Source organism: Drosophila rhopaloa, unplaced genomic scaffold, assembly GCF_018152115.1.
Source record: "Drosophila rhopaloa isolate 14029-0021.01 unplaced genomic scaffold, ASM1815211v1 contig_69, whole genome shotgun sequence".
Classification (NCBI taxonomy): Eukaryota; Metazoa; Arthropoda; class Insecta; order Diptera; family Drosophilidae; genus Drosophila; species Drosophila rhopaloa.
The window spans coordinates 2,261,296-2,277,468 of record NW_025335166.1 but is presented as its reverse complement, the minus strand read 5'-3'; the positions used below and the strand labels follow the sequence as shown (position 1 = coordinate 2,277,468).

Genomic DNA, 16,173 nt, shown 5'->3' with positions numbered 1-16,173 from the left:
GCGTTTCCGACCCTATGAAGTATATATATCTTGATCAGGATCACTAGCCGAGTCGATATAGCCATGTCCGTCTGTCCGTCTGTCCGTCTGTCCGTCTGTCCGTCTGTCTGTCCGTCTGTCTGTCTGTCTGTCTGTCCGTATGAACGCTGAGATCTCGGAAACTATAAAAGCTAGAAGATTGGCATTTGCATGTAGATTTGAGCAGTTCCTACGCAGCGCAAGTTTGTTTCAAAATGGTGCCACGCCCCTCTGACGCCCACAATCGCTTATATTTTAAAAATTTAAATATTTCGGAAAGTAAAAATGCAGTTTTATTGTGTTTATCAATACCTATCGAAATGTAGAAGACATTTTTCAAATCGGACCATTCGTTAAAAAGTTATGCGTGATCAAAGTTTCTATCTCCATCTCCCTCGCACTCCCTTTACCTGAGTAACGGGTATCTGATAGTCGGGGCACCCGACTATAGCGTTCTCTCTTGTTTTTGATTAAACCCCTTAAGAACAATAGTATTTAAGGAAATAAGTAATAGTTTCTTTAAAGCAAAACCCCTCTACTATTTTAAGACGTATGCACGATACATTAAAATGTATTTCTACTAGCACCCTCATATATCCAGCGTTTATGATCTCCTTGGAATTTGACAGCTAGCTTTACATTCTTACACTCGTTTCAATTGGTCCTGAGGTTAATATTCATCTGGAACATAAACTCAAGATCGAATGGATTCCAAACACAATTCATTCGTAAGCCCTAAGGGCCAAACCGAAAAACTGTCTACAAAAAGATATTCCCCGCCAAACCACATGTTGAGTTTAAGTAGTAGTACATTTTCAGATACATTTAGAATACAAAAGCACCCTAAACTAAACTAAATTACATCGCATATTATAATATTTTAACCCTGCTACCTTTATGATATAGTTTCCCTTTCGAGGCTTTTGTTTCTGGAGCGCTTACAAGATCCTTGCGTAACCCGCTTTCCTGTTTTTCTCGAAAATTTCCCGTTTATTGTGCGGTTTCGGGTTCCGGGTTCAGTATCTGGTGTTCGGGGTTGCGACCCCCAGCACCTTGCTAAACCCGCTTCCTAATTACATGCGGCGAATGTGCAGCCGGCTTAACTAACCGCCGCGGACTGGCCGTTCACGTGCTTAGTTAGTTCAGATATTCATATGCTTATGCAAATTTTATGAACCGTTGACCCCCGTTATAAACTGGCTGACCAGCGGTCAGCGGTCCGCGGTACGCGATCTAACGAGCACAGTGGCAGCTTATTGGGTCCGGATTATATCCAGTTCAATGGATTTTTAAAATACTCAAACTGTTCACAATACGAAACCAAAATGATTCCAGGATGTTTCCGGCATTGGGGGCATCACTCGTCATCCGGTCGCAGATACCCGAAGCGCAGTCGCGCCTGCTCGTACAAAATAAAGGTGATGATGGTGTTGGGACTGACCCGGATCAGGGCCGGAATGAAGCCGCGATAGAAGGCCAGGGGTCCCTGCCTGGCGATGCTGATGAAGGCCGCCCCGATCCCGGAGAACTCCCCCGGCTTGGCGTTCATAAAGGTGGTCTTGAGCACATCCAGTGGCTGCGTCATCACCGTGGCGATGCAACCGGCTATCGTGGAGGTGCCAAAGTGCAGAGGGACGCCATCGGCCGCTCCTGTCGCGGTCTTCAGCATCTGCTTCACCTGGTCGTAGGCGGCATTTGTCCCGATGGTCAGCAGGACGGACCTCGAAACGGCTGGCACTGCGCCGCGGAACAGACTGGAAACGCCCTCCTCTTTGTAAATGCGGAAGAGGCCATCAAAGACGTGCTTGTAGCTGAGGAATTAGTTGAGATGCAATGAGATCGGTAGTAATTGGTTTGAAAGACAAGACCGTCTGAAACCCGTTTAAAATTCCGGTTAATCCTAAAACAGCCAAATAGGTTTACCTCCTTATAGAAGGTTGTTAATATCTAGAAAAGAACGTAGTCCAAACACAAAACTTTTTTATAGAAAAACATACAAATACACGGACGAACGGATAATGGTGTTAGATCGACTTGGCTGTTGAAGCTGATCAAAATTTGACTTTTGATTGAAACACGGTTACAAGCGATTTTTTACTCTACGAGTAAAAACACACCAAGGAAATACTCACTTACGCCTGCTCTCGGGCGGCAACTTGCTGTCGTTCTGCAGTCGCACAGTGACCACGTCCCCAGGAACGCCCACAATGCCGCCGATAACTCCGGCCAAGGCGGCAAGGCCCATCTTGCCACTCAAGCTTTCGGCGTCGACATAAGCCTTGCCAGATTCGTACAGGGCAAAACGAGTGGTGGTGTAGGTGAGCTGGCGGAACCAGGAGGCCGATATGCCATTGTAAAAGCCCAGCAGGCCATTCTGACTGTAGATGTTTTTGATGATCTCGCCCACAGACTTCTTTTCCTTCACCAGCTGCGTCTGCAGCTGCACCTTGATCAGGTCCAGCGGGTGGGTGGTGGTCACTGCGATCGCCGAGCAGACGCCGCCGGACCACCAACGCGGCAAGCGTCTCGAGTCTCGCATGATCTATTAATTCGATATTTATGGTTACCTGCAATTTTTTTTTATTGAAAAGCAATTATAATTTAAATAAGTGTCAAGCCAGAAAGTGACAAGTAACACAAATATAACTTTACTTTTACCCAACACGTCAGTTCTATGAAACAAAGTAGTTTCATATAGTATTTTACTTATAATCAGATCCGTTTATTTACAATAGATTCACAAAAGGTTCATAATCTTATGGTAAAGAATAAATTAAATGCAAATGCTTAAGGAAGTAGCTAATCTCACTGCTTAGTTTGCGAACTTAAGACTATCACACTTGGTTTGCTCTGACTAGAGATCCTGTTCCGATTTCACTTTTCATTACCAGGGGTTTATCCGATTAGTAGGCCATCTCGGCGCCCCAGGGTCGATAGGGCTTGGCTCCGTTGGGCGTGGCATACTGCAGGACGCTGGCATTGTTGTAGTCCTGGCCCCCACTGACCGGATACTGAGGGGCGGCACTGTAGCTGAGGCTCTCGGAACCCACGGCCGCCGGACGATTGCTGTTGGTCAGCTCGATGTAGGTGGGTATCTGCTGCTGCTCGGGATGCACCACGCTGTGATCGTGCGTGTAGTGTTGCTGCTGTGGCGACTGAGGTGTTGTCTGGGTCCTTTGTTGTTGCTGGTGTTGCTGTTGCTGCTGGTGTGGCTGGTGTTGCTGTTGCTGCTGCTGCTGTTGCTGCTGCTGCTGTTGCTGCTGTTGCTGCTGTTGCTGCTGCTGGCTGCTGCTTTCGGAGTGAAGATCGTGGGTGGGTAATGATTCGTTCACTCCACCTCCACTTGTCCGGGAGACACTGGTGCGACCCCCAAGTTGCTGGGTCTGCTGGGAAGGCGATGCACTTAGCGTGGGATAGCTGGAGACATAGGCACCCGGATTCGCTGGCGCCGCATAACTCTGGTAAGGAGCCGCTGCACAATTCGGCTGATAGCCGGAAGTACTTGGAGTGGCTGAGGCCCAACCTCCAGGACTGGCGCAACTCTTCGCCGACAGCTCGCGCTGCTGCACGAAGTACTGCAGGTGGGACATGAGGCGCAGGCGCAGCGGATCCTGGATGTCCATGCCCTCGATGGTGACCAAATAGCGGGCCACCTCGGCGGCGCACTCGCGGAACCCGATGATGTGGTAGTCCATGGCCACGCGCTGCGGGTCATAGCTCAGCGAGTCGAGAGCTGCAAGGAAACGGGAGGAGGAGGAGAAAGTCAATAAGCTGTCTAATCTGGGATCGAGGAAACAATTAAAATAGCAGTTCCCACGCAACATTCATAAAGAACAACCCCCGTGTCCTTATACGGGATGACTAGTGAGGTGGCCATCAGGGGGTGGCAGCTTTTCCACAGTGGTGGTACCATCAACAGCGTGGGAAGCCCCGAGAATCGAGATTCACTTGGGCGTTAGGGTGGTGGTGGTGCTGTTTTGCTTACGGCAATCATAACTTTCCCACAACACGACCCTGTTCGGGACAACAGGTCAGGATTGTTTACCCAGATTTGTGATAATTTGCCGCATATTGTATTTAATCTTGTGACTCAATTGCTTCCCACAGCGAGTTTTTGTTTAGGGATTCTAGTTGGAGTTTTTTCCCATGATAATGTTTGTTAGAAGGACTCTACTTATTAAGTTGGAGGGAAATTGAAATAGTGGTTACTTTCTCTCACGAAATTGAATATTTAATTATAAATGGTTAACGTTTATAAACTTCGGTTGAAATTTGCTCATTTGCAATTGTATGGTATTAACTAAATTGATAGTTAATATCGAACGTGATTCTATTATTAAAATCTATATCCCTTTAAAATTTCGTGGTGTCACTACCTAAACCCTTTCCGCAACTGGTAAAATTGACACTTACTTTTTGATTGCAAGTTCTTCAGATGCTCTACGGTCAGCTGAAGGATCTCTGCCTTCTCCAGCTTTGCGGATCCCTGCTTTTCGTATGCGGAGGGCACCAGACGTTTCAGCTCGGTCAACGAGGAGTTGATCCGATCCCGACGCTTCTTCTCGATCACTCCGCGACGCTTCTTGCGGCTCATCAGTTGGCAGCTGCCCGTTTCGCTGGGCGAGATTCTAAAAGGTGAATAAAGAAAATATTTCAAATTTAGTAAGGAGATTTTTAGGAAATTCGACTTATAATACTAAAAAAAACAAACATAAATTTAGTTCATGTTTGAACTGATCCAAACGCTCATAGACTTTTCTTAACAATAGAATCAGCCTTGAACATGCTGCGATAATTCAAATTATTGAATAGTTAGTTTTTTTATTCAGCTAAAAAATCCACAGATTTCAATTGATAGAGAACTTAAGGAGGTTGTAATCCGAAAATGTCTTATGACAAATCACGTACGAATTTTCTAGTATATTTCCGTAGGTTTTGAACTTTGTTTTAGTATAAACTGTATTCTGATTCACTGAACGAAAAGTGATTGTGATTTTTTTTTTAGCCTGCTAGGCATTGTTTAAGATGTGGTTTCTTTAAAAAATATATTTTAACAAAAGAGAACACTTCTTAGCAAATCACGTATACGCACTGTTCTTTGGAGGACTCCTCGGAGTAGAGGTCGTCGCAGTCGCTCTCGGAGAGCGTCCGCTTGAGGCTGCTGTGTCCGTGGCTGTGGCTCTGGCCGTGGCCGTGGCTGTGGTTGCTGTGGGCGCTGTGGTGGCTCTGCGGCGGCGGCACCCAGTGGCTCTGGGGCGTGCCACCGGCGGTGGCGCCGGGCATGACCACTCCGGGACCGGCGGCATAGCCCCAGTGATGCAGCGACGGCGCGTTCACGTGCATGTTGTGATCCATTGTGTGTGTTCGTGAGTGTGTGTGTGCTGCTGTTTGTTTGCTGCTCCTGCGCACTTGACACTGCAGTGTTGCTATTGATGTTGCTGTTGTCGCTGGGCGAGTGTTGCGTGTTGCTAGTTGGACTGGCAGCAAGTTGCTGAGATGGAGTGCAGGACCGAGCTAGCGGAGCTAGTTTGAGCACGTGACTTATCGTGTGCGCGAACGGCGTTCGACTGATTCTGCAGCACACGTCGAGCGGACGACCTGCCCTCCGCTGCCGCCGCTCAACCCCTTTTTACCGCCTGCGGCAGCCGTCCAATAAGACGCAGCAGCAACCACCCCCTGGCAACGCGTGCAGGCCGGGATTGCGGGATTGGGGTAGGAAATTTGCGTCGAGCGGCGATCACTGCCAAGTGAGCAAGTGAGCAAGGGAGTGTGTGTGTGTGCGACAGGGAGCGGCGAACGAAATGAGCAAGCCTCTGTCATCGATTTCGATTGTATCTTGTATCTAGTATCCGATACAGGGACTCCAGCAGCATCTGCAACATGGCCACTAAACGACGGCGCCGTGGGCGACAAACTGGCGACGTCCGCCGTCCACTTGTTCGCCGCTGGAGCGGCTGCATCGGGCCACGGAACTCAAACTGGAGCACGCGCCCGAGCAGCCGCCGGTCGTGTGGCATCGGAAAAGCCCCAACAAGTGCAACAGCCGCCGTTGACCTTTATCTTGGCAGTGGGCCGCGTGCTGGTTGGCCCACACATTTCTAGGTCAGTGTTGGCTCAAGGTTACGGCGTTAGGCATCAGGAATCCGGAACGGGAGCAGGAGCCAACATAACAGCGCCTGCGGCAGCAGGTGACCGAAGTTGACCTAGAATTTGCCTGAGGTAAAATCGATTTGTTTGTTTGCCTTAAAGCTATGCTGATGGGCAAACATGGTTATCTAAACAGCTTGGCTTTCTTTTGATGAATGAATTTTTTGCGTGGTTCACTATTGATTTCTATAAATATTTACGTAGTCAAATCAATATTATATATAACTTTAGACTCAATTATGAAAAAATTACATCAAGACTGTACGAAAGGTCTTTAAACTTGATATGCGGCTGAGAAAGTTCTTAAAGTTAATAAACAGAGCGAGAGTATCGTATACCTAAAGATGGTACATTTTGTGGTGGGGACGTCGCCAGGACCAACAAGGAATTAAAGGAATCTGGTTGATTAATTACGATTCTCTTGCTCTAATAGCTACCAAAATCTGCGACAGACAGACTCTGCAGCAATATACAAATATAAATAGTTTAAAGGGGTATAAAAGGTTTCCGTCTACCGGTTATGCACTTCAGCAAAATATTAATACTTTTTTACTGAACGATTATCTTGTGTTAATATACAAATCTCTGCAAAAGTTTCATTGAAAAATCGTTTCAAATAGTATACATTTAAAAAAAAAAAATACAATGTAACTTTTATAATGTCAAGATGATAACACAGGACGATTTGTAAAGTGGCCTAGGTAATAAAAACTTAAAGGTTCATAATATATTTTGTTACCAATTCATTAAATCTAGCAGATGATGAAATGAGCGTCTCAAATAATTGGCGCGTGACCATGCCCATCGATTCTAACCTTTCTAGAAAACTGGCTAAAAAAGACTTAAACACTTGAAAAGTAATAGGAAAATAATAGAAAAACCAATATAACGGTGATGTTATAAACGCATATAACTCCAGAAAAAATATTTTTTTAATGAAAAGAAAACAATATGCAAAAGTAATCGGTAGGGGGTAAATAAAAATCATTTTAAACTGGATCTAAGGAATTAAGATTATGCAGATTAAAACAAATGGTGGAGAAATTTGTTTGGTATAATTAAGTTTAGGATTTAATTATACAATTTTCTTCGTCGGAGACTTATTTTAAGAATTTTACATATTTCGTTGGGCAAAACTTTTGTTTGCTGATATCGTTTTGAGTAAATAAAATATCCAAAAAAATGTATCATTTAATTGAAATAAATCTAATTTCTCTCCAAAAAATTAATACCAATATTCAAAAATCTATTTTCCGAAATCGAAGAAATTTCACTCAAAGTTTCACAAAATATACCTCTCCCACCACTTGATATAAGTTTCTCTAAACTTAAAATAACAATTGCAACATTTCTTTCCATTTCTCGATTAATTTCGATTGTCGCTGCGTAAGCTTAATAATAATGGCGTTCCATATCAATTTCAAAAAGAACACAAAAATCGAAAATTATAAAAAAGTGCTTTTAATTTGATTCGGCATGCTGTCGCTCAGGTTTCAACTGTGGCAAGCAGCAAAGTAAGAATGCTTAATGGCCAATGCCAGTGCCAGTGCCAGCGTGGGACAAACTCTGTCCGGGAATCGCCGGAACCCACCCCTAATCGAGTGGATGGATAGTGCAGGGCTACGGGCACACATTTAGCGGCAAGTTGAACTTGCACCACCGACGGACCGAAATCGCGGCCGTGGCTCGTGGGAAAGCCAAAGGTCTACGGATTCTCACGAGCGTCCAGCACGTGCGGGTCGTGCGCCGGAATGGATCGATGGAGGGGGTGGCGTCGAACTCACCCCTCCCTCCCACAGGACAAATGCATTACTCAAGGTATGGAGCCAAAGGAGCGCCGCACACACATACACACTTTATTGTTAATGGATATCCTCGAAAACAACTTTCTATAATGAAAATTGCGGTCTACCGACTCAAATACTCGAATACATAATATATATGTAGGTAATTCTCACAAGACTGGTTTACATGCTCAATCGCTGGACGCAAAGTGGAGGTCGCGGAGCCGCTGAATTCCCCTCCCGGGGACTCAGAAGCTCCTAAGGCAAAGATTACAGTTGTTCCCGGTGGCCACCGAGTCGTGTCGGTGCAGCTCCAGGCTCAGGGGCTCCGCGTCGTCCACCCAGGTCTCCAGGGTGCAGGAGCTGGACTGGTGGCTGGACTTCTGGGACTGCGAGAGGGATCTGGTGACGGCCGCCGCCTGGCGCCACCTGGCATCGAAGTCCTCCCAGCGATCGCAGGTGTCGTCGTCGAGGGAGTTGCCGTTGATGTCCCACTTGACAATGGGAAAGTCGTCGTGCGGCGGCTCCATGATCACCACGTTGTGGTAGTTGCCCTCGAACTTGGAGCCCAGACTGATGCTGCAGGGATGATAGCGGTTGGCCGGGGGAATCCTCTGCTGCTGCACTTGCTTCCTTGGAGTGGCCTGCTGTTGCTGCACTTGCGGCTGCTGTTGCTGCAGCTGCAGCTGCTGCAGTTGCTCCTGCTGCTGCTCCTCCAGCTGCAGGTCCAGACTGGAATTGGAGGGTGTGTGCCGCAGATAGCGCACATTCTCCTTGTAGTTGACCCGCTCGAATTCGATGCTCGGCAGGGTGGCCAACACCTCGTAGCTGCCGTAGTTCATCAAGTACTTAGTCCTCAGATCGTGCTTGGGCTCCTGCTGCGGCTCCTCCACTTCCTTGGCCAAATCCAAGGCCGGAGTGCACTCACTCAGCTGCAACTCCTCGTAGATGGCCTCCATCGCGGGGCAATTGCTGTTCATATCCAGCTCCAGATCCCGCTGCAGGTCCACCTCCACCTCCACCTGCACCTCCTCGTCGTCTCCGTCCTCCTCGTCCAGGCGCTGCACGAATAGATGCTTTGAAGTCGATATCTTGCGCAGGAACTGCAACAACACAAATCGATATGGGGATAAACTTAGCGCGAGCGGTCAACGCGGCGTATGATTAACGTGCTTTGAGCACAGGCATGTGAACTTTACTGTTTATTTTCATTCGGCGGCCGCCATCGATTTTTTATTGATTACCCAGTGGGCATAGCCACCCACCCAGACTAACCTTCAGACAGGACTTCTTGGTGCGCCTCAGCAAATGCGACATGCTGACGCTGTCTTTGTGTCGCCGCCGATTATTCCTCCCAAATTGAACGGTGCAATTACAGAAGCTATTGTTGCCCTTCCATCGGAGTTGTGGCAATGAGCCGGGACATGTGCCTCATCGCTGCTGCAGCCCGTTGGCCTATCCAAACAAAACTGAACGAGGAAGCGCCGAGTCGAACCCTCGCAGGTGGAGCAAGGACTTCCCATGCCGCACTCGTGCCACATGACTCATGGCAGCGGCACGAGTGCACGAAGAAAAACAAATGGGACTTAAAAACATCAGGGTCTGAAAATAATGTTTATTTGATTTTTATTTTTTTGAATACTATTGGGATCTTCACACTGTTTTATTTCTATTTAATTGTCTATTCACTTTGTGGACAGAAATCAAGAATAGCCATGTCAAAAGAATTTAATTGAGTACTTAAATTAATTATAAATTGTCGGTTTTTTTAAAACTTAATAAGCTTTAAGAAAAAGATGTATGAAGATAAATTGAACTCTTTTTAAAATATTCATGATTTCCATCTGAAAAATAAATCTACACCTCCTAGAGTTTGAGTTTTTAAAGAAATTATATATACTCTTAGTACTTTGGGTGCTTCCGAGTAGAAATATGATATTGATGTTTTTATGTTTTTCTAAACCAATATACAGTTTTGGTAGTAGAAATGTATTTAATAATTTCAGTTAAAAGTTGAATGACTTCCTCATACACAAATATTAAATTAAAATAGAGTTTACGTAGGTAAATTAAAAAATGGTAAGTGTCTATTATAAAACATAACTTTGTCCCATTATCACCAAAGTGGGTGGATATTTCCCACTGTGTACTGGGGAGCAGTGCAAGTGCCAGTGAGAGCCTCTGCCGGCACAGGCGCAGTATAATCCAGGCGCACAGATTGGAAATCTCGAGTGGGTTGCCCCTAATGCGGTAATGGCCCGGCTTAGAGCCCACTCCCACTCCCCCTCCCCTTCCCCTGCAGCTCCCCCGAGCCGAGGGTCCTCGAATTGCCGGTCAAGTGCCTGGGGCGCTACTGTGGGCCAAAGGTGAGTCCTGCTCCCTGATTATTATTGTTCGTGTGGCGGATGAGGGCGCCAACTTGGCGCTGCCATCCATGGCAAGTTTATTATGAAACTATTTCCGGAGAGGGTTGCCGCTAAACTTGTGGGAGGTGGTCATATAACTACGCGAAAATATATTTCCCACGCATTGCGTTATAAATAGTGTGTCAATGCCATGAATGTTCGTGTGAAGGCGATTTGTTTTATAATTTTATTCAACAGAAACTATACGCTTGCAGATAATTCCATCCTTTTAGTATGTAGGTTTAAGTAACTTGGCATCCATCATCTTGTTTTGAGCTAGGACGTTAATAATATATTTGTATTTATTAATCCGTATCCATTATTTCATGTTAGCAAATGAAAACATCTGTATTTCATTATTATGATCTGTAATAAATTAAAAATAAATAAATTTAAGCCATATATTTTAGAAATATTAACTTTCTTAATTATAGCAAGAATCATTTGATTGATTCGTTTATTTGGAGTCAATACTTTTATTATAAAGAGAAAAACTTGCCTGAATGCTTAAAGAGAGAAAAAATAAGGGAATGTACCAACAAAAATCTAAGTTCAATATTAAAATGTATATATAAACTTACTCGAGTTGCTCAACATTCTCTTCTAAGAGAGATAGTGGTTTTTTGGCTTATCAGCAGACCCGGTTCAAATTATATTCATAAACAGGTCGTCTAGTCCAAAAGTGATAAAGAAAACGAATTTGAAAGACAGACACAACTGATTAATGACAAATATTTTTTCTTTACGCTTAAACGAAAAAAATACGTTTTCTTTATCACTTTTGATTTGTTACACTGAATTGTCTTTAGATTTTTAGTTTCTCTCTTTTTTGAACGAGTTTTAAGTGATCATAGACAATTTTTGAAGAATAATTAGGGAATTTACAAACGTTAATCGATTTGAATGCTTCCATAGACCAACGCAATTGAAATGTATCTCGATTTTAAATGAAATGCTATGGGAACTTTTGGGTCTGACGACTGAATTAATGACATTTACATGTAAATTCTCAGCAAATTAACCAAATGATTTAAATGCATTTAGTTGTACAAAACGAAGCGAAACCAGTTTTACAATTCAGCATGGTAAAAGTGCTATGTTTCCGTTTCTGTATTTGTATTTTTTGTGAGCACTTTACAGCCTGTCGTCGATTTGTCACATCACTCAAAGTGAGGAGTGCTCGCCGCGGATTCGGGTTAGTTTTGAAGTCGCATTCGAAACTGGAAAACTGGAGTCGAGTGAATGATGACACTCGCGGCAAATTGCAATCAAATCGCAATGATTCGGTTATATTCGATTCCTTGGGTTTTCGAGCATGACAAGATCCTTTTTCGGCCATCGCTCAATACTTTTGTCTGTTGTTTCTGACAGTTGTCATACTGGGGACTCAAACTCCTTTTTTTGTAACATCTTCGCCGAAGGCCAAAGGGTGTGCGAAAAAATATTGATGGGCCCAACCAATTAAAGGTTGATTGATAGGACACTCCAGCAAGCTGGCGATGAAGAGCGGCAATTGCCAATATCGATTACAAAAGTTTGATTTTAATTTTTAATTGCCCGTTCGGACGCAGTCGAGGGGTGGCAGCTAAATTGGCCAGGACAACAGACCACAACAACCCTCCCTTCCGACACGCACACTTCTATTATTGTTATTATTATTGTCATTGCCGTGGAATTTTCTAGGGGTGCGTAGGGGTTTGATGGGATTTCGATTCCGCTTTCAAAGGCGGTGTGAAGTGCGCCGTGTCCTCGGGGCAAGTGTCGATTATGCACGACTTGAGGGCCACTCCGGCATTTGCCGCTCAAAATTTACATTTTATTAGTTTTACATGTCCGTGCAGCCGCGCGAGGGCATTAAAATTATTTACGATGCCAAATATTGTTGGTTGTAAATTACGCATTCTGGCAAATATTCGCTCGGGGGAGTGAGCGGGCAACGGCCGGCTCAATCGCTTGACCTTTTGCCGCTAATTAGAGCCTCATTGTTCCCGGCAGTGTAACATTTTCGGAGCGTGCTCCTAAATGATTCGCAAGTCTGTTGCGATTCTGACCCAAGTCGTTGACTGATAACAAAAATGCTATGGGATCAGTCGGGCCCGAGTGCCCCAGTCAGTTGCGAACAGTATCCCTGAGATGGCGAACGGTCTCCCAGAAATCCAGTACTACGAGCACGAGCTCAACATCCGCCGGGTGATCGAGCAGTCCGACCTGCAGGGTCTGGATCAGGCCCTCAACATCTGCGATCTGTCCAGCGTGGAAAGGAAGCATCGCCTCTGGCAGAAGCTTCTGCCCAGGATTAAGCCCTTCTACGCCGTCAAGTGCAACGACGATCCCGTGGTGGTCAAGTTGCTGGCGGAGCTGGGAGCCGGGTTCGATTGCGCCTCAAAAAATGAACTCAAACTGGTGGGTCTCCCTCTTCTATAGGATTTTAATTTATTGTTACTTTGAGTAACTATACGGCTTCAAGGCATTCAGAAAGAATGGGAATATATTTCACATCACTTAAATTGAAAGAAGAGAGGAATAGAATAAATGGAACACTAAAGTTCATGACAACCCAAGAGGCCAGATGGTAATCACTTATAGTAATGAAATGAGCTATACATTTACAGAGAATTTTACATTTACCTAGCAACAGATTGTACTCTTCAAATTTTTCATTAAAAATAGTTTTCTGTGCTTTCATATTTAATTTCAATAGTCAATTGACATTTCTTAGGGATTTTTTTTATTGTTTTTATATCCTTGCAGAGGGTATTATAATTTAGGTCAAAAGTGTGCAACGCAGTGAAGGAGACATCCCCGATCGGATCAATCATGTCAAATTTGATACCCATTGCTGTTTTTAAAAAAAAATTGTAATTTATCTGTGTTTTTTTAGAACTTTTGCCACCAATATCAACATTTTATCAAAATCGGATGACTATACTGGCCTTACGGTTCCGTGCAGTTTATTCGCGTGCTACTAATATAAAACTTTTCGAGTCGTTTAAGAACAAACGTATTATATTATATACCAAATCATTTAATTTGTTAAAGTTTTATCTTTCATATTTACTGTATAGTTACATATACGCAGTATATATGCGATATTATTGAAAAATGTTACTGATCGGGAATTATCTAGCGAACTCGCTCATCACTTTAGGGATATGTTGTTGTTAAAGGTAGCCTCCGTTTTCCTTAGTTTTCCATTTGTATACCATGCGAGATTTAGGTAATGAATGGCAATTAACCTTACTCTTATAAGTTGATCCTTATTCCTTACTTTCTTTATGTATACATTTACACAATACTTTTAAACTATATTTTTAATGTATTCAATTAAAAGGTCCTAGGCTTTGATGTCTCACCAGAGCGCATTATCTTTGCCAATCCCTGTCGACCTGTCAGCCATCTGGAATACGCCAGGGAGAAGGAGGTGGCCAATGGCACGGTGGATAACGAGTTCGAGGTGTACAAGCTGCACCAGCACTATCCCGACTCCAAGTATGTGCTAGCCAACCCGAGAATTCAGCAGTACAATGTTGTTTTTCAGCCTTATTGTGAGATTCAAAAGCGAGGCCAAGGAGGCGCAGTGTCCGCTGGGCGACAAGTTCGGCTGCGATGCGGATGTGGATGCTGCGGCCCTAATGCTGCTGGCCAAGTCCTTGGATCTGAAGGTGACCGGCACCAGTTTCCATGTGGGCTCCGGATGCAGCGAACTGGAGGCCTACGATCGGGCCATCAAGAAGGCCAAGAACCTCTTCAAGTTGGGCGGGCTGCTGGGCTATGACATGGACTTTTTGGACATAGGCGGCGGCTTTCCCGGCAGCGATGATGGAAAGTTTAAGAGGGTAAGTTGGAGAAATACCTCTGATACCTTTGATGGTATGAGGAACAATCCTTTACAGATAGCCGAAAGTGTTAACACCTCGGTGCAGCGCCACTTTCCCGATGAGCGGGTGCAAATAATTGCCGAGCCAGGACGTTTCTTTGTAGCGGCTGCCTTCACATTGGTCTGCAAGATTCATGCCAAGCGGGAGATTCGCAATGAAGCTGGCAAGCTGGACACCGTGATGTACTACCTAAATGATGGCGTCTATGGATCCTTCAACTGCATTCTGTACGACCATCAAGTGGTGACTGCGGAGCATTATCTAGTAAGTAATTTTCATTAATATTTAACGTACTCGGTGTGCTTGATAAATATTAAATAAGTAATTATGTGTTCCAACGGACACCAATTATTTTGCATACAAAGGGTTTTCCCAAATATATTAATTTAAAAAAATCTTTTTAATGAAAACATAATTTAATAACATCAGAGTAAAATTAGTAAAATTATAAATTTTTATATTGAATTACCTAAAAGCGGAATGTATTGAAAGTTTGTGTTCATTGCAAATCTAATATACCGATTAATTAACAAATACATTTTAAAAGTGCTTATTTATACCAATCTGACAAATTTGTTGACAGAAATAACACCATTTACTTTAAATGATTATAAACGATTGTTTACATAGGGGCAAGTTTTATTCATTGTTTAAATATGTATTTAAAAAAGGTTTCTAGTTAAACAAAGTGGACCGTTTACCTAACCCTCTTTAACTCCTTTAAAAATGCTTCAACACTTTTAATAATTTTCCAGGACGAAGCGGATGCATTGCCCCAGTTGAAGTCTCTGATTTGGGGACCAAGTTGTGACGCATTTGACAAGGTGGGCTAACATTTGTATTTCAGTCCGGCAATATAACGTAACGATTTTCAAACACTTCAGATATCAGAGGACCTGTTCTTGCCCAACCTGAACCGAGGCGATCTTTTAGGATTTCGAAACATGGGAGCCTATACAATGCCCATTGCAAGTCCATTTAATGGATTCGATGTCCCAAAGACTCTGTACTTCCGAGCGATATGACTAAACCGTTTGTTGAAACCAATAAAAGCAACACTGGCTTGCACTTCTTTCCAGCATGAAAGCTTGACTTGTTTTATTTTCTTATTGCACTGCGAACTAGAGCATTTTTTGGTACAAAATCTGGTTTTGCATCCCTCAAAGAAGGCAGCTATCAGCCAAGTATAAATTAAAATTTTTGACAAATTAACACTTGTTTTATTTCAATCAAATCAAATCGATAAGCATATAAGAATGCAATACGTTTTTGGTACATGAAGATAGTGTTACCCGGCTAATCCGTTGAATTGTGTAGTTTAATAGCAGAAGGCCGATGTCTTTATTAACAACCTAGAGATATAGGTGCTCTCACCTTCGCAATGAAGCATTGAAACCCCTCAAACAATTTCAGTCAAAAGTTTGGCACGCAGTGAAGGAGACATTTTCGACCCTGTAAAGTATATATACTATATTCTTGATCAGCATCACCAGGAGAGTCAATCTAGCCATGTCCGCCTGTAAATCCGTCTATCCGTCCGTCCGTCTGTCCGATTCTACGCAGTTTTAAAGCTTTCTGCTTGAAACTTTCCCAAAAGTTGCAGGTAGTATATAAGTCAGAACGAGCCATGTCCTATTTTTTCCGATTGTTCCTATTCTTTTTATACCCTTGCAGAGGGTATTATAATTTTGGTCAGAAGTTTGTAACGCAGTGAAGGAGACGTTTCCGACCCTATAAAGTACATATATTCTTGATCAGGATCAATAGAGGATTCGATATAGCCATGTCCGTCTGTCCGTCTGTCCGTCCGTCCGTCTGTTTCAATACCGTTTGCGAGCTCAGTTTAAAAGCTAGCGATCTGAAACTTACACAGTCGTCCTAAAACGTGTGTACGCAGATCAAATTTGATGATTTTCAGAATTTTTCGCGCAGTGTGTAAGC

The 16,173-nt window shown here is 43.9% G+C and overlaps 4 protein-coding genes across 5 annotated transcripts; 1 reads left to right on the top strand and 3 right to left on the bottom strand.

The window, feature by feature from the left end:
* Window positions 1-809: 809 nt before the first annotated feature.
* LOC108039059 (mitochondrial dicarboxylate carrier) lies at window positions 810-2,637 on the bottom strand. Of its 2 annotated transcripts, none has more exons than XM_017115965.2 (2): window positions 2,151-2,637; window positions 810-1,829 (listed from the first exon to the last, which is right to left on the bottom strand). In XM_017115965.2, the coding sequence occupies exons 1-2, from the start codon at window positions 2,555-2,557 to the stop codon at window positions 1,376-1,378; spliced, it is 861 nt and encodes a 286-aa protein (XP_016971454.2). In that variant the 5' UTR covers window positions 2,558-2,637; the 3' UTR covers window positions 810-1,375. The 2 variants fall into 2 exon arrangements, with proteins under 2 accessions (XP_016971454.2, XP_016971455.1); XM_017115966.2 differs by having other exon boundaries at window positions 1,606-1,829; window positions 2,155-2,637.
* A 105-nt stretch (window positions 2,638-2,742) lies between these two features.
* On the bottom strand, window positions 2,743-5,569 carry LOC108039081 (hairy/enhancer-of-split related with YRPW motif protein). Its single transcript, XM_017116011.2, has 3 exons — window positions 5,111-5,569; window positions 4,432-4,646; window positions 2,743-3,751 (listed from the first exon to the last, which is right to left on the bottom strand). Exons 1-3 carry the CDS (start codon window positions 5,371-5,373, stop codon window positions 2,922-2,924), a joined length of 1,308 nt encoding a protein of 435 aa, XP_016971500.2. The 5' UTR covers window positions 5,374-5,569; the 3' UTR covers window positions 2,743-2,921.
* Window positions 5,570-7,978: 2,409 nt separating this feature from the next.
* On the bottom strand, window positions 7,979-9,400 carry LOC108039082. Its single transcript, XM_017116012.2, has 2 exons — window positions 9,225-9,400; window positions 7,979-9,052 (listed from the first exon to the last, which is right to left on the bottom strand). The coding sequence occupies exons 1-2, from the start codon at window positions 9,264-9,266 to the stop codon at window positions 8,198-8,200; spliced, it is 897 nt and encodes a 298-aa protein (XP_016971501.2). The 5' UTR covers window positions 9,267-9,400; the 3' UTR covers window positions 7,979-8,197.
* A 3,068-nt stretch (window positions 9,401-12,468) lies between these two features.
* Window positions 12,469-15,321, top strand: LOC108039056 (ornithine decarboxylase 1). Its single transcript, XM_017115962.2, has 6 exons — window positions 12,469-12,757; window positions 13,686-13,843; window positions 13,893-14,190; window positions 14,248-14,496; window positions 14,988-15,056; window positions 15,117-15,321. The coding sequence occupies exons 1-6, from the start codon at window positions 12,488-12,490 to the stop codon at window positions 15,255-15,257; spliced, it is 1,185 nt and encodes a 394-aa protein (XP_016971451.2). The 5' UTR covers window positions 12,469-12,487; the 3' UTR covers window positions 15,258-15,321.
* Window positions 15,322-16,173: the final 852 nt, after the last annotated feature.

Bases quoted from the DNA above. Each gene is read 5' to 3' on its own strand.
- LOC108039056 (XM_017115962.2), top strand. From the start codon at position 12,488: ATGGCGAACGGTCTCCCAGAAATCCAGTACTACGAGCACGAGCTCAAC. The intron at 13,844-13,892 runs GTATGTGCTAGC...GTTGTTTTTCAG, and splicing joins CAGCACTATCCCGACTCCAA to CCTTATTGTGAGATTCAAAA. The intron at 14,191-14,247 runs GTAAGTTGGAGA...AATCCTTTACAG, and splicing joins ATGATGGAAAGTTTAAGAGG to ATAGCCGAAAGTGTTAACAC.
- LOC108039059 (XM_017115965.2), bottom strand. From the start codon at position 2,557: ATGCGAGACTCGAGACGCTTGCCGCGTTGGTGGTCCGGCGGCGTCTGC. The intron at 1,830-2,150 runs GTGAGTATTTCC...CTAATTCCTCAG, and splicing joins CCGCCCGAGAGCAGGCGTAA to CTACAAGCACGTCTTTGATG.
- LOC108039081 (XM_017116011.2), bottom strand. From the start codon at position 5,373: ATGGATCACAACATGCACGTGAACGCGCCGTCGCTGCATCACTGGGGC. The intron at 4,647-5,110 runs GTGCGTATACGT...TTCACCTTTTAG, and splicing joins GAGGAGTCCTCCAAAGAACA to AATCTCGCCCAGCGAAACGG. The intron at 3,752-4,431 runs GTAAGTGTCAAT...GTTTCCTTGCAG, and splicing joins GAAGAACTTGCAATCAAAAA to CTCTCGACTCGCTGAGCTAT.
- LOC108039082 (XM_017116012.2), bottom strand. From the start codon at position 9,266: ATGTCGCATTTGCTGAGGCGCACCAAGAAGTCCTGTCTGAAG. The intron at 9,053-9,224 runs GTTAGTCTGGGT...GTGTTGTTGCAG, and splicing joins CCAAGAAGTCCTGTCTGAAG to TTCCTGCGCAAGATATCGAC.